The sequence below is a fragment of the Notolepis coatsorum genome, assembly GCF_963971535.1.
Source record: "Notolepis coatsorum genome assembly, chromosome: 15".
NCBI lineage: Eukaryota > Metazoa > Chordata > Actinopteri > Aulopiformes > Paralepididae > Notolepis > Notolepis coatsorum.
In genome coordinates, this window is record NC_140179.1 from 7,098,327 (window position 1) to 7,114,233 (window position 15,907).

The 15,907-nt window shown below is 42.8% G+C and overlaps 1 protein-coding gene across 1 annotated transcript in view; it reads right to left on the minus strand.

Moving 5' to 3' along the window:
- LOC311241654 (uncharacterized protein) overlaps positions 1 to 14,932 on the minus strand; it is a gene marked incomplete at its 3' end in the record, with an annotated part of 70,576 nt that extends 55,644 nt beyond the window's left edge. The window contains exon 1 of the mRNA XM_084330530.1: positions 14,914 to 14,932. Within this exon, the coding sequence (XP_084186656.1) occupies positions 14,914 to 14,920 (7 nt within the window). The 5' untranslated portion in view covers positions 14,921 to 14,932. The remainder of the gene's footprint in view (positions 1 to 14,913) is intronic.
- Positions 14,933 to 15,907: the final 975 nt, after the last annotated feature.

The following is a 15,907-nucleotide window of genomic DNA, read 5'->3' on the forward strand; positions in this document are numbered from 1 at the left end:
CATAACAAGAGGGTGTCGGCAAAAAGGAACCAGTGTAGCGAAGTGGTGTAACTACCATAAAAGTTCTACACACAGCGATGAGACATGCAGGAGAAAACCCCAGCAGAGAGATGACGCAAAACAGACTGTGGACAGACAAGAACGTGAAGAACATACATTTGTATTCACAGTCAGTCAAGGATTCCTCCCAGACACTATCAGAAGAAACGGACTAATCGTAGACTGCGGAGCTACATTCCACATCATAACAGAGGAAAACAAGTTCACAAGATTTGACGAGACATTTGACCCAAAGTCACACTACATGGAACTAGCTGACGGGACCAGGATGAACAATGTGGCAATGAAACGAGGCGATGCAGAGGTATTCCTACAGGACTCGGAAGGAAGATGCGTCGGAATCACACTGAGGAATGCGCTGTTCATCCCATCGTATCCACAGAGCATACTCTCCGTACAAGCAGCCACAGCAGACGGAGACAAGGTGACATTCCAAGAAGGACAGAACCTGGTCATCAACAAAGATGGCGCTGTTTTCCGCATAGAGCAGCATGAGAGACTGTACTACCTGGAAACGGTAAATAATGAAACATGTGTTGCTCATTCAATTAATGATATGATGTCCAGAGACAAAGTGAGCTTAACTTGTGATGTAAAAACTTGGCATGAGATCATGGGTCATTGTAACGTAGATGATGTGTTGAAATTACCAAAGGTGGTAGAGGGTATGAAGATAACAGGTAACACTAAGATAGACTGTAGTGTCTGTACTGAAGGAAAATTGACCAACAACAGAAATAGGAAACCTGATGCAAAAGCTAGTGCCCCCCTAGAGTTAATTCACACTGACTTAGCAGGGCCTATTGACCCAACTACTCAAGATGGACATAGATATGCAATCGCATTCACAGATGATTTCTCAGGAGCAGTGTCTGTTTATTTCCTCAAAAACAAGGGTGAAACAACATTAGCAACTGAAAAATTCCTGGCAGATAGTGCACCATATGGTCAAGTCAAGACCATACGGTCAGATAACGGTACGGAATACACAAGCAACTCCTTTCAGTTACTGTTGAGAGATAGAGGGATAAGACATGAGACATCATGCCCCTATTCCCCTCATCAAAACGGCACAGCTGAGACAGTTTAGGACTTTATTTGAAATGGGAAGGTGCCAATTATTAGAAAAGAGATTACCAAAGATGCTGTACAAAATGCAGCTCACATGCGAAATAGATGCTACAACGAAAGGACCAAAAATACCCCTTACTTCATGTTAACAGGAAAGAAACCAGACCTCTCAAAAATGTGGGTGTTCGGCTCAGAGTGTTATGCATATAAACACGATCATAAGAAACTCGACCCCAGATGTGAAAAGGGGATATTTGTGAGATACAGTAAAAACAGCCCGGCATACCTAGTATACAAACCGCATACAGGAGAGGTATCAAAACACAGGCTAGTAAAATTCATTAGAAAGAACAGTGTGGAACAACAGACTCAAACTGATGAGGATGATACAGAATTCCTGACACAAGGCAGAGAGTCTGGTAGTAAGAACAGCACTCATGTACCACAGCCACAGGGTGAGGAGAACACAGTCAGGTTCTAGAGGGGAGCGACAAGACTGTAAATACAGATACAGATCAACAGGATGAAAACGATGCAGATCCAAAACCTAGTCCTAGTGAAAAACGCCACTATCCAAAAAGAGAGAGGAGGAAACACAATACTTACACGACTATGTATCAGATTTTACAGATGATGATGTAACCGATTACTGTTACAGGGCGGTTTGTGGAGTCCCTCAAACCTATAGATAAGCTCTGAGGTCACCAGAGTCACCCAGATGGGAACAAGCGATGAACGATGAGATCGACTCACTGAAAGAAAATGACACTTTTGAACTGACCTCTTTGCCTGAGGGCAGGAACACAGTGGGGGGTAGATGGGTCTATGCCATTAAAGAAAATGCTGAAAGAGGCTAAATATATAAAGCTAGATACGTTGCTAAGGGTTACAACCAAACAGAAGGCATAGACTACCATGAGACGTTTGCTCCAACAGCAAACCTTACGTCAGTAAGGGCATTGATGCAGGTCGCAGTACAAGATGACCTCAGGCTCATTGTCCATCAGATGGACGTCAAAACGGCATACTTACATGCTCCTATAGAGGAAGGCATATTCCTAGAACAACCTGAGGGTTATTTTTTATTTGATTTGAATTTTTGATTTGGTTATGAAGAGGTATCGGAGACTGGGAAGAAGTTGGTATGTAAATTAAAGAAATCCCTTTATGGTCTGAAACAGTCCGGAAGGAACTGGTACAAACTCCTAAATGATCATCTAGAGCGCGCCCCCCAGGGTAGGGCTGCAACGATTAGTCGACATCGTCGATTATGAAAAGTCGTCGACGAGATATTGTTGCGTCGATTAGTCATTAAAAAACAAAAAAAAATATTATAATTTTTTTTTTTTGCACTACCTATCTTTGTGAAAGTGGCTTCTCAGCTCTGGTCCAGCCAGCTGAAGACTTCTTAGCTTAACACTTTGATTGCCTAAGGCTAAATTCATGATATACCATCCCTTGCCAGCTCTATTTGTCAATGGAGAAGTTCCCCTTCTTTGCAGGGCTATAACTTTTTAAATTATATTGCTAAATTGCCATTATTAGGGCCCATTCAATGTCCTATATGTATTGTTCAGGGTGTATGAACGTTAAACTTTTTCATTCACATATTCATACTAAAATATCATCTAAAGTATATGTATGTTTTCATCTCTTTCTGCAGCTTTCTCCAGAACGTGATTTATAGCCCCAAATGCATTATATTGATGATCAAATACAGTTTGATAGCAATCGGCGCGATATAAAAGAATCCAACTGGACGGACTTCTGGAAGTTACTACACGTCATCTGATGTTGACCGGATGGGTGAGGGGGCGTTTATAATTCCGTGGGCAGCGTTATACCATTCATCTAATGTGGGTCAAATGTTCATCATAGCAGTTAGTGTCGAACACGGTAATATTTAGGGCTGACCTTCGAAGCTTTTTTTGGCAATCGAAGCTTCGGGGCCGAGCTTCGATTTTAATTCGAAGCTTCGAAAAAAAATAAAAAAAAATAAAAAAAAATATTTTTTTTTAATATTTTTTTTTTAATATTTTTTTTTTATTATCTTATATTGTGGGACTTGTACAGCACTTTCGTAAACGTTGTTGTTTTTAAATGTGCTCTATAAATAAAGTGGGTTGGATTAATTAATTAAGTAGCCCCTTTCGTGACTGACGCATCCAACAAGGTTTCACTCGGCTGTGTGATTTAATTCAAGGTGGATCGCTGTTGTCGTTTGAACAACTTCAGATTTCATGGGAACTACCAATCCCCAAAATCAAGAGTGTTTAAGATGAATGAAGTAAGATTTTGATTATTTGAAATATGGCCTGTGTAGACTAAACTATGCACAGAATTATGTCAGTCTACAAGGTCCGGATTCTACATGGTCCGGCAATGTAGACCTTGTAGACTCCACTACAGACCAATTATCAGTGAATGTTCATGCATTTTTAAGAAGGGCAACTTCCACAAAAAAACAAAGAACTCACCAAAACATCTCAGTAGCACCTTATCTAAATGTTATATTTCATATATGGAGATTCATATTTATTTATGTATTGCATGCATTTCTACATTTTATTTCCTATTTTGTTTATTCATCCCAGTATCTTTCTTTCTTATGTGTGGAATTCTACAAGGTGCGCGCACACACACACACACACACCTACACACACACCTACACACACACTTCCATTTAGTCATTTAGCTGACGCTTTTATCCAAAGCGACTTACAAGTTCTGTACGACAAGACAGCAAGAAGGGTACAACTCTATCAGCTGAGTAACAATGTTCATCAAAGTGTTGCGTGTTACAGTGTAGGTTAGTTTATTAGGACAAGTGCATGACAGTAAGGTTAGTCACGGTTAGATTTTTTTTTTTTTTTTTTATCATTTCAGATAATGGTTGAAGAAGTGAGTCTTTAGTCGACGGCGAAAGATTGGACGGGATTCGGCTGTCCTAACTGGGATGGGTAGGATGGGTACACACACACACACACACACACACACACCTACACACACAAATCGAAGTAAAAAATTCATTTTTTTTTTTTTTTATAAACTTCGATTTTTTTTTTAATGTTCGAAGCTTGTGCCATCGAATCGAACGTTCGAAGCTTCGAAGCATTTAAGACAGCCCTAGTAATATTACACGCTAAAACTCCAGTCTCCGCGGGCCGTTGGGCGATCAGCGTGGGGTAGACAGTTTTCCATTATGGGATGTCGAAATACCCGGTCCATTTCCAGGTTGTATAATACTATATACGTCCAAATCATGTTGTTTATCGAGTTATTTGCAACCGATCGATGTCCAGTGTATCAAGATGGAGTCCCGGGACCTATAGCGAGTGCCCGGAAGTAATATGGGTGATCAGCACTTCATCCACATAACTTCCTGTTTGGCGCTTCTGCCGATCGGCCACCAGATGGCGCTCTTGAACCGCTAGAGGATTGAGAGGAGCTCAGAACTGTGTGTGAAGGCTGCGGATGGAAAATATGATTCCGATCACAGATTTTTGAAATATTGATATTAAAGACGAGTTACGGCGTCCTCTGCAACTTGAGCATGGCGGGGAAGGACGCCTAAACACGTTTTCGGCACTTAAAGTGTTAACATAACAGACCGACAGTAAGTTTGGGGGAACTAATGGGATAACTGGGGATGTTGTTTGGTCCTGACAAGAGTCTCAAAGCAACTCTGAGGTCATGCTCAATGTCCAATCTGTTCCTCTGCTCTGTCTTCAGCTGGACCAGAGCTGAGAAGCCACTTTCACAAAGATAGGTAGTTATATATATAAAAAAAAAAAAAAAAAAAATATATATAATTGGTTTTCGATTAGTCAAAATAGTCATTAGTTGCAGCCCTACCCCAGGGGGGGCGCAGAGGCATGACAGGGGGGGCCTTGAGATTAAATTTTTTTTTCTTTTTTTTTGGATTACAGAAAATTATCACTAAAGTGCTATCTGTTGCAGCTGCACTGTTCTCCATGAAAATACCATATTTGGATAAGTTTGACAATTTCTCAAAATCTGAAAATCATTATTTAATAAAACACAGAAAAGGATCACCAAGTTACTCTCGATAAAAAAAAACTTTACAGACAACATTGAGACAAAGCTTCCTGACACATCTCCATCCAAACTCTTGGAAGAACTCATTGAAATCTCACCTGATACCACCTGGAGAGCTAGTTTCAGAGTGTGGTGCTGAGTACCAAGTATCTCATGATGCAGCAGTTAAGGTGTTGATACCATTCAGCACCACATATCTGTGTGAAGCTGGCTTTTCATCCATGACAGCTCTGAAAACAAAATATAGGGCCAAGTTGAGCCTTGAGGATGACATGCGTGTTGCCTTGTCAAAGACTGCCGCAATAAAGACTGTTTGCTTATTTCCTATGTTCGCTTTGTAAATTCCCAGTCACTGAGTGAAGATCTGCTGTTTTGCAAATATGTCAAAAACAGAGCGACAGCTGATGAGCTCTTCAAAATTATTGACAGTTACCTGACAGAACATGGACTGAAATGGGAGAACTGTGTGGGCAGGGACCGAAACTAAAGCCCGCCGCCCGCCAGGGGCGGTCTGTTTTTACCTTTGGCGCATGACACTTAGAGGGCTGCCCGCCGTGTGGCGTGTAGACGTGTAGTTCATAAGCAGGCCCCTAAAAATAGTTGTATGCGAACGGTAAAAATCAATTACGCGCACGCTGTGCGAATACAGATTATAGCCTCTCTCGTCTTTTTTTTCCTCCGCTGCGAGATCGTTAAAAAACTACAAGTCCCACATTGCACTCAAGCCAACGGTCCAATCACAGTAGAGTGAAGTGACTGGTTTCATGGGAAATAAAGCAAATGACCAATCGGAAGCTCTCATTTTTCTTGTTTACTTCCTGAAACTCCGCGATCAGGGCTCTCGTTTTCCGAGACACCAACTTATTATAGTCTCTCTTACCAATAGCAATAGATTTTAGAACACCTAGATTTATCGATAGCAATAGTAATATAACGTTAATGCAACAAAACGAATGCCTTGCTTTGTTAATCATAACGTTGATGCAGTAGCGTATGTCGGTGTGTTGGCTGTAACGGACATGACAATAACATAACGTGTACACATTAAAATTGCGATAATCTATTCTAACATTTTCAAATCGATGCAGTTGAATATCCCCCTTAGGATCGATGCATTGTTACACCCCTACACCAAAGTCACTGGCCCACTGTGTATCTGTGTGTATAATAACTTGGCTAGCGTTATCAACAGCAGAGGTGGGCAATGGGTCCAGCTGCAGCACCGGAGTGCAAGCGATGTGATGTAATTGGCAGACTCGACTGTCAATCAATGGTCTACCTGACACGCAAACTCAAACAATGTTTCTGTACTGGAGGTGTGATTGATTGATTGATTGAAAACTTTATTAACAGATTGCAGAATGGGTACAATACAGTACAGCTCAATACACACAATTGTTAAGGGGATGCAGACCAGAGAAAGACTTTCGTCTTGTTTACATCAGGGTCCCCCATTTCAATTAATCAGGAAAGTGTACAGTAGGAAAGTGTACAGTATTTCAATAGGCAACCCTGAAAGGATTATTTTTCTAGAAGAGCAACACAGCCAAAACAGACAGTGGAGCTGTTTGCAGATAGCAAGCATTTTGACTTATTGCGTGGTGGCGATGTCTCGCAGATAATACAACTACAAGTATGATTATATAATATATATTTTATTTAAAAAAAAATGTATATATAAAATATATATTGGCAGGTAAGAAATATGCTTGGCGGGTAGACTCTTCCCATCTACCCGCCACTGGCCGGTGAGTCAAAAAGTTAATTTCGCTCCCTGTGTGTGGGCTTTTGCTCTGACGGTGCGCAGGCCATGGCAGGGAAAAGGAGGGGGCTACAGGCGCTCATCAAGGGGGTCTCGCCAAACACGCAATGGACGCACTGTAAATTCACAGAGAGGCCCAGGGTCAAGACAGCTTAGCCCTGAGCTGAATGAGGTTGACAGAAGTTATAAACGTGGTAAATTTCATCAAAACCCGACCGCTGAAAGTGCGCCTGTTCTCTGGGCTGTGTGAGGAGATGGGAGCTGACCATTCTGCAGTGCTGTTTCACAGCGAGGCAAGGTGGCTCTCGCGAGGGAAGGTGTTGTCAATTTGAAAGGTCACAATATTGGTGTTATTTCAATACATTTAAACATGGCCCATTTCATGACTATTTTGTTGGGGCGAGGGGGGGGGGGGGGGGGGGGGCCCAAGATATTTTGGTCCGCCAAAGGGGGGCCTGACAGAAAAAGTTTGAGAAGCACTGATCTAGAGAAAGACAACTTTACAAGAAATCTATCTGATCACTGTGTAGAAAAGAGATGGGTGATGAAACTATTATCGTACTAATCTGGGTCGATGATTTAATCATCGCCGCTAGCAGTAACGAACGTCTGAACAGTTTCAAGGAAAACATGAAAGCCCAGTTTAACATGAAGGATCTGGGGAAAATATCATACTTCCTGGGCATTCAGTTTGAACAAAAGGGAGAAGAAATAAAAATTTATCAGAAAACATACATTCTAAAAATGTTTGATAGATTTGGAATGTCAAACTGTAAACCTAGATATACACCATGTGAATTAAAAGTGGAAGTTGATAGAATTGAGGAGAGTGACAACAACAATGTTAATCCCTGTTACGGACGGTGTCCTTATGTATGTATATAGAGGGAGTAATGTATGTTATCTGTTGTGTGTGTATATAGGCATGTTTTGGTTGTTCTGTTTTTGTCTCCCTCCTGTGTAACATATCCCATTCTCAGGTGTCTCCCAGTTGCAGCACCAGCAGCCAGCTGGTCAATCAGCAACTCACCCCAGTGCAACGGCAGGTGAAGCTGATTCTGCAATCAACATCCACTCTCCCTTCATATACCCATTTTGTGTGCAGTGTTGGTTAGCTCTTTTAGCTCAGTGTGGTGGTGGGTGTCTCTCTGTCTTTGGTGATAATTCTGTGTGTGCCTGCGTGGACCAAACCCTGTGTGGGGTATATATACTGTTGGCCCTGTTTTGCCATTTGCCACTGTATGTGGGGTATGTATATTTGAGCTAGTTAATGCTCTATTTGCTCTCATGTTTGGTGTGTGAGCTAGTTAATGCTCTATTGCTCTCATGTTTGGTGTGTGAGCTAGTTAATGCTCTATTATGTACAGGTAGAGATGTCCAGGTTGAGATGTCCAGGTAGAGATGTCCAGGTAGAGGTACATTTGATAGAGCTGGCGAAAGCTCTGGTTCACTCCATTGTGTTTGTGTTCTTTAGTTTGTTGTACATTTCTGTTTTACCCATAACCTGTTTGTGTATTTGTTTATTCCTTGTGCCACCCAGCCTATGGTGATTGTTTTTCTTGTTAACCTTTTGTTTCGCACACAGGGACATTGAGGGCAGGAAGATACCCTGGGTCTACATATTGCATCACGTAGGTGACCTACTGTTAAAGACACCAGCTTTAGAGTGAGCACCACCACCTGTACTTTGCGGCGTCCGCGCCTGTAAGGGGGGGTGGGTTATTTCTTTTTGATATTTAATTTGGTGCTCACTGGTAAGTCCTCCGTGCTCTCTGTGTTGCTGATCTTGACTTTGTAAAATAAATATTATTATTTTGCAAATTGTCTCATGCGTTTGTGTCACTGCACCCTCACCTACCCTGTCTGTGGCCTTGTGTTGCGTCTCCCCACAGGGGTACGTAAGAATACTGTGAGATCATAGGCAGTTTGATCTATGCAATGACTTGTACCCGACCAGATATTAGCTGGATTGTTAGTAAATTATCACAAACACTGGCAAATCCAAAAACAGAACTTAGTAGCTGCTAAACATGTTTTGAGATACCTAAAAGGAACCAGTGACTACGAGTTGTGCTTCAAGAAATCAGATGAAGACTTAAGTCTTATAGCTTGCCTTACAGTGATTCTGACTGGGCATCTTCTGTGGAAGATAGACGAAGTACAACAGGATACTGTTTTAGTCTGACTAAACAAGGCCCTGCAATATCCTGGAAGTCAAAGAAACAACCCAACAGTAGCACTCTCAACATGTGAGGCTGAATACATCAGTCTAGCTACTACTACTCAGGAAAGCATGTATCTAACTCAACTATTAAATGACATGGATAAGAGAGTCTACCGTTGTACAAAGATTCATGAAGACAACCAGGGGGCCATTGCACTCAGTAAGAACCCAGTGAACAGACAGAGGTCCAAACACATTGATGTAAAGTATCACTTTATTCGTGAGGCAGTCACCGAAGGGAACATTTATATTGTTTACTGCCCAACAGAAGATATGGCTGCAGACACTTACAAAACCGGTAGTTAAGTTCAAGTTTAATAAATTAAAGAGTTTCTTTTTTGGAAACTAACATGAGTATCGTCATTTTCGGCTTGAGATGATGAGAACAAGTGGGGGTGTTGATATATGTTCTCATATGTTGAAAATGGGATCATATGTTATGGTTGTTATGTTTTGTGTTAAAGTGAGTAGCCTATACGTTCATTATGCATGTGTTGTATTGGAAATGTGGTGCAACTCTATTCTAAGTCTTGTGTTTTGTACTTGCAGTTAGAGCTGCCGCGGTATTGATTATTTCCTTACCGCACAAATTTGCAAAATATTTCCTACCGCCGCGGTTATTACCGCACGCACACAAATAAAAATAAAAAGTTTGAATGCATTTTTTTTTTAGTACTAGTCTACTCTTTATAGCATATAGCCTGCCTCTAGTCTAAATGTCTATCTTTAGAGGATGACTTTGCAGCATGAATATTGTTTGGGATTCGGCAAGCACGCATTAGTTATTGAAAGTGAAACACGGATTCGAAGTTTCCCCTCTGGTCGTGCGCCGTTCACTCGGTGTCGCGGGCAGGGGTGGTTACCCCTAACCCCCCCGACCCTTTCTTATTATTATTACTATAAAGTTACTACTTTATAATAAAGGCATTCGTTTTGTGGCATTAACATTATATAGTTATACGTTCAATAACATCAGCGTATTTACCGGACAATAGCAAGGCAAGCAATACTCTATTCATATCTCAGTTCCTTTCTTTGCTCAGAGCGTGCCGAGTTGTCCCATTCTGCGGTCTGTTAATAAAGTTTTCAATCAGACAAGTGTATAGAACGAAGGGCTTTTATTATAACATTCGTTGCAGACAGTAAAATCATTATGTCTCGTTTAGTACTCCTTAGGAGCGATGGTAGTCCACTCCGGCGGAGAGTTAAAGCTAACGTTATTAGCCGTGTTGTGATGAGCTGACATTCAGGAAGTAAAAACCTAATATGCGCTTGCCGATTGGTGGTAACACACTGCATGACGCTACAACGTGTGACGCGTCTCTCTTCTGACCAATCAGTGGTCTGCAATATTTCACGTGACTTTTCTGGTACCCAATAGGGTCGCTTGGAACCTCGATATAGGAGTAGGGTATATCTGCAGAGCCGCAAGCCCAACGAGAGGAGGGTAATTTATTATTATTATTATAAAAAACAGCGGTGACGCGGTATTCAGCCTACTCTGCGGTGGCCGTGATGTAACAGCGATACCGCGGTAATGCGGTAATCGCGGCAGCTCTACTTGCAGTACGTAAAGACATGACGGTATGACGCAGTGGCGGGAAGCCGAGCACGTATACCTAGCTGTCAGCTGTCATCAGTTAGCTGTCAGTGGTTTGGTTCACTTATTGTAAATAAACTATTCACATGAAAGAAACAAAACGGATTGGGCGTTCTTTGTGTGGATAAATACATGATAAGATATGAGTCGTGATGACGAAGAAACAGAACCCTCTACATTGAACAAACACTGATGACGAAGAAACAGAACCCTCTACATTGAACATGGAGAGCGAAGGAACAGGAAACTCTACAACTTGCATCGGTTCGTGATAGATTATTAGTTACTGGGTATTTCAAAGTACCTCATATTTGTTGAAGCTAACAACTATCACCCAAAGCCTAAACACCACCAAAACGTAGTCAGGGGTGCAGTCGTGCACACACACGGTTACACAGTGTATTATTAGATCACTGAGGCAGAAGTACGCACGATCGCGCACAGATGTGTACTCGCGTGTACGCGCAGTCGCGCACACAAAGATGCGCTCTATCCATTCGTTGTGCGCCAAGTACCCGGCCAGTGGCCACCCATAACAAAAGCGCGTCTTCAACCACGCCCCCGCCTGCAAATACAAACAGATATAAACAGATCATTTGACAACAGTATCATGTTCCTACCTGCAACGCAACCTGAACCAACGATGCCAGGGACAAAGAGACAAAAAATTCTCTGAATTTCGTAAAAGTCAGTCAAAGCTTACCAAAAGCATGAGCAGTGAACTCCAAGCCCACGTGACTGAACTCAAACTAGAAAGAAACAGACTAAGAAATTACGTAAACGCCATGATAAAAACTGCAAAAAAAAATATCAATGACAAAACTGAGGAAAACAAAAATAAACCACGTGAACTTTGGAAATTACTCAATAATCAGTAGGCTGCAGTAAAAAACTTAAAACCAGGTTCTCAAACATAAACATAAAGACGGACAACACGCTCATCACAGACAAACTGGATGTAGCCAATTACTTAAACACTTTCTTCACAAACATAGCCACAACACTGGTAAACAAACTACCCTCCCACTCAGGGCAGTATGGGGTAGAACACATAGTAGCATACTACAAGAACCTAGGCGTCCACAAAGACAATTTCAAACTGGAAATGGTAACGGACTGGAAGAGGTAAACGGTACCCTATCCCCCCCCCCCTCACAGTGAACTGTCGTGTTCCACAAGGAAGCATACTAGGACCACTACTGTTCCTAATTTATGCAAATGACATGTCGTCAGCTTGTGACTGCAACTTGTTCCTGTTTGCGGACGACTCAGCCCAAGTTACAGGTTGAAAAAACCCTCAGCTCGGAACTAGGCAAAATCTGCATATGGCTCGCCGACAACAAACTATCATTACACATGGGCAAAACAGAGTCCATTCTCTTCGGTTCAAATAACAAACTCAGCAAGACCGACGGCTTCTCAGTTACAGTGGGTGACAATATTGTCACAAGGAAAGATGAAATTACCTACCTGGGTTCCATCCTAGAGGCTAATCTTTCCTGTGACAAAATGGCATCCAATGTAATAAAAAAAGTCAATCAACGAACTCGATTCTTGTACCGGATCTCCTCCCTGGTAAACAAGAATACCCTGAAGACTCTGGCAGGAGCACTCATTCAAGGGTACTACGCAGGGGAGGAAATTAGGCCACTTTACTGGCCAAATGCTGGTATTTTTTACGTTTGGCTGGTAAAAAAAATCAGATACCCGCCAGTTGGCTGGTAAGCCAAACAGTTAGTTTCCTCCCCTGCTGGCGAGTATACAAAAAAATAAAACATTCTGCAATCACTGCACTGGCAAACAATGCGCATCTTCTGAGTGTTCGCTTTAGTTGACAGTGCCACGAGAGCACTGCACAAGACCACCCGCGGACATATAATGTTTAATAAACGTTTGCGCAGTACTGGCCAACCCGCGGACATATAATAATAAAAGTCCCGCGGTACTAGGCTAGCCATCAGGAGCACTCGCAAACAGATAACGTTAAACACAGCAGAAGATGGAAAACAGACAGACTGACCAACGGGGAACTGCATCCAACCCTAGTACAACCCTCGAGTATAAGTTACTAAGGACACATTTAAATCACAGAGGTGTAATGTTAGTCTACTGGAACTGTATACAGTGGTTAGCTTCTAGTTAGCGTTTTAGCTATAGCTGCTTGCTAGCTAACGTTAGCCCCGTGTGCTCAAAGCAGCCAGCTAGGTGTATCTGTTATGACTATAATGTTTCCAAAAAAGCACCGGACTACGACGTAAGGTTAGACATTTTATTTCATGCTCAAAAGCCCCTGGCTTGCACATCGCAGTCACGAAAGGGGCTAGCTCAACCAGTGCACTGTGCACAACAGCACACCAACCCAACTGACGTTACCACAACACTTGACGGTACTTCACAGCACTGTCGTAAGACCACCGTGCTGTCTTAAAGGCACAGTGTGCCTACCCAGATGCATACACAACATTGACACGGCTTGACATACAAAGAAGTAATTATCACAATTAGCGATTTTTTTTGTCTGGTAAAAAAATCTGTTTGGCTGGTAAAAAAAATCAGATACTCGCCAGTTGGCTGGTAAGCCAAAAAGTTAGTTTCCTCCCCTGGTACTACGACTATGCTTGCACCTCATGGTACCAAAGCACCTCAAAGGCACTAAAAACCAAATTACAAACATCTCAAAACAAACTAGTCAGACTACTGCTTGACCTGACTCCTAGAACCCACCTCACCCCTGCACACTTTGCCAACCTAGGATGGCTTAGAGTAGACGACAGAGTACAGCAACATGCAATGGGCCTGGTCTACAAGATACACTACACGACCAAGGTACCCATGTACATGTCAAAATACTTCCCAAAGGTCAGTGAATACCACGATCACAAGTTACACCAGAGGGAGTTCCACAAATTATGTAAAACCCAGATTCGGCTCAAACAAGGGACTAAACACGTTTCGCAATTATGCCACAACAATGTGGAACGCCCTACCCAAAGCTGTAAAGGAATGTGAATCACTACCCACCTTCAAAAACACTCTCAAAGAACACCTACGGGAGACTGCAATTCAAAACTGGCCCCTACAAATGTCCTAACCTAGTTGTACAATAAAGACCAAGCATGGCTTTGTCAGTATTCCAATGTACCCAACCCCCCCCCCCCCCCCCCTCCAATGTACAGCCCCACCCAACCCCACCCCACCTACCCAACCTCCTCCAATGTACAGTTTCTATGTCAAATGTAGGTCAGTATTCCAATGTACAGTGTGTCCTCCCCCCCTACCCAACCCCCCCCCCCCCCCCCCCCCCCCCACCTCCAATGTACAGCCCCACCCCACCTACCCAACCTCCCCCAATGCACAGTTTCTATGTCAATATATACACTCTTTTTCTGGATTTTTTTTAGTATCACAAACAGTACTGTATTTGAAAATCTGGTATGTCATAAATGTATAGATGTAGCAGTACTGTCTATCTGTATGTCGTGTGTGTCATATGATGAATTGAAAATGGAGGACCCTGATGGAAACAAGACGAAAGTCTCTCAGGTCTGCATCCTCTTAACAATTGTATGTATTGAGCTGTACTGTACTGTACCCATTCTGCAATCTGTTAATAAACTTTTCAATCAATCAATCAATCAATGCCACCGCCGCTCCCCAAGAGAAGAAAGTTGCAGCTTCAGCTTATCCAAAGCAAACTTAGTTTCGCTATACCTGCACGACCTCCAACGCCCGGGTACAGTACAGTACAGCTCAATACATGCATACAATTGTTAAGGGGATGCAGACCAGAGAAAGACTTTCGTCTTGTTTACATCAGGGTCCCCCATTTTCAATTCATCATAACATACACCAGATAAGACAGTCTTGCTCATATGCTGGTTAAATCGGCTGTCTTTAACCTGAATTAGCAAACAAGATACAAAGCATTCAGTTGACTAATTGTATATGTTCTAATGTTCTCTGTTTTAATGTTCCTGCTACGTTTTTCAGCTTCGCTATTTCAAAAAAAAAATCTGTTCTATGCGCATGCACGTACCCGCGCGCGTGCGTGGCGTGTTACCAGTTATCTCAATACAGCAGAAACACCAGTATAGCATCACTTGTAAAAGGTGTAAGACATTTTAAAACATTGCCTACCTGGCATTATCCAGTTTGATAAAAGATAATTGATGGTAAAGGAGTGTAGGTCCAAATCGGGCCGCGGTCCTAGAGGAGGAATGATGACGCAGCTCCTTATGTGGTTACAATGCGCATGCGTGCCGAACGGCGATAGACCACCGCGACACTTCCGGTGTTCTGAATCCCAGCAATAGGGTCCAGCTGCAGCGCCGGAGTATCCTCTCACTGGGCAAGCCTGTGGCAGCCACGAACCTAGTACAAACCTACTTTCTATAGAAGCAGCTCGGAGGTGCGCTGTTTTAAGTGAGCGTGTGTTATTGGATTGATTGATTGAACATTTTATTAATGTCCGCCTTGTTTCGAACCTCTTTCGAAGTCGCCCACTTTCGAAGTCTGTTTTGCTTAGAGTTTGGAATCAGGGCTGGTGGTCTATCACCCTGCTCTAAAGATACACTCTAAGCATAACCGATTCTCGAAGTCAATTTCCTGTCTGTTGTTGCTACGCAACTGCAGCGTGGGGGGAAACTGTCCCGCCTGCGTGTATCACTTCCGCAACGGATTTACTCGGATTTCGGTTTCCGGGTTCCTCTGATTGGCCGCGACCCCCTATCCACCGCTGCTGCTGCCGCTGCCCTGTGTGTTGCCGCGCGGCATGGACTTTCACGCCCCGAGCACACTGCTCACGAATGAACACGGACGGGCGGCTGCCTCTTCACTTCCGCTCCCATGTTAACGGACGATAGTAGGCACACTGGCCGCGAGCGGGAGCGCGCCTCCCGAGTGGCTGGCGAGCGGCAAGCTATTTTTTCGCCTCGATCCTATTTGAGGCGGCGCGCCACGCGCATTGTCACAGAAATACAATTGAATATCTGCATTATTACCACAGATATAGATGTTGTTCAACCAGCTGTGTCTGTATCTGCAAATAAACGCCTTGAATGTTTGTCTGTATGTTTGTTTATACCTATAACTATTACAATGTTGCATAATAATAATAATAATAATAATAATA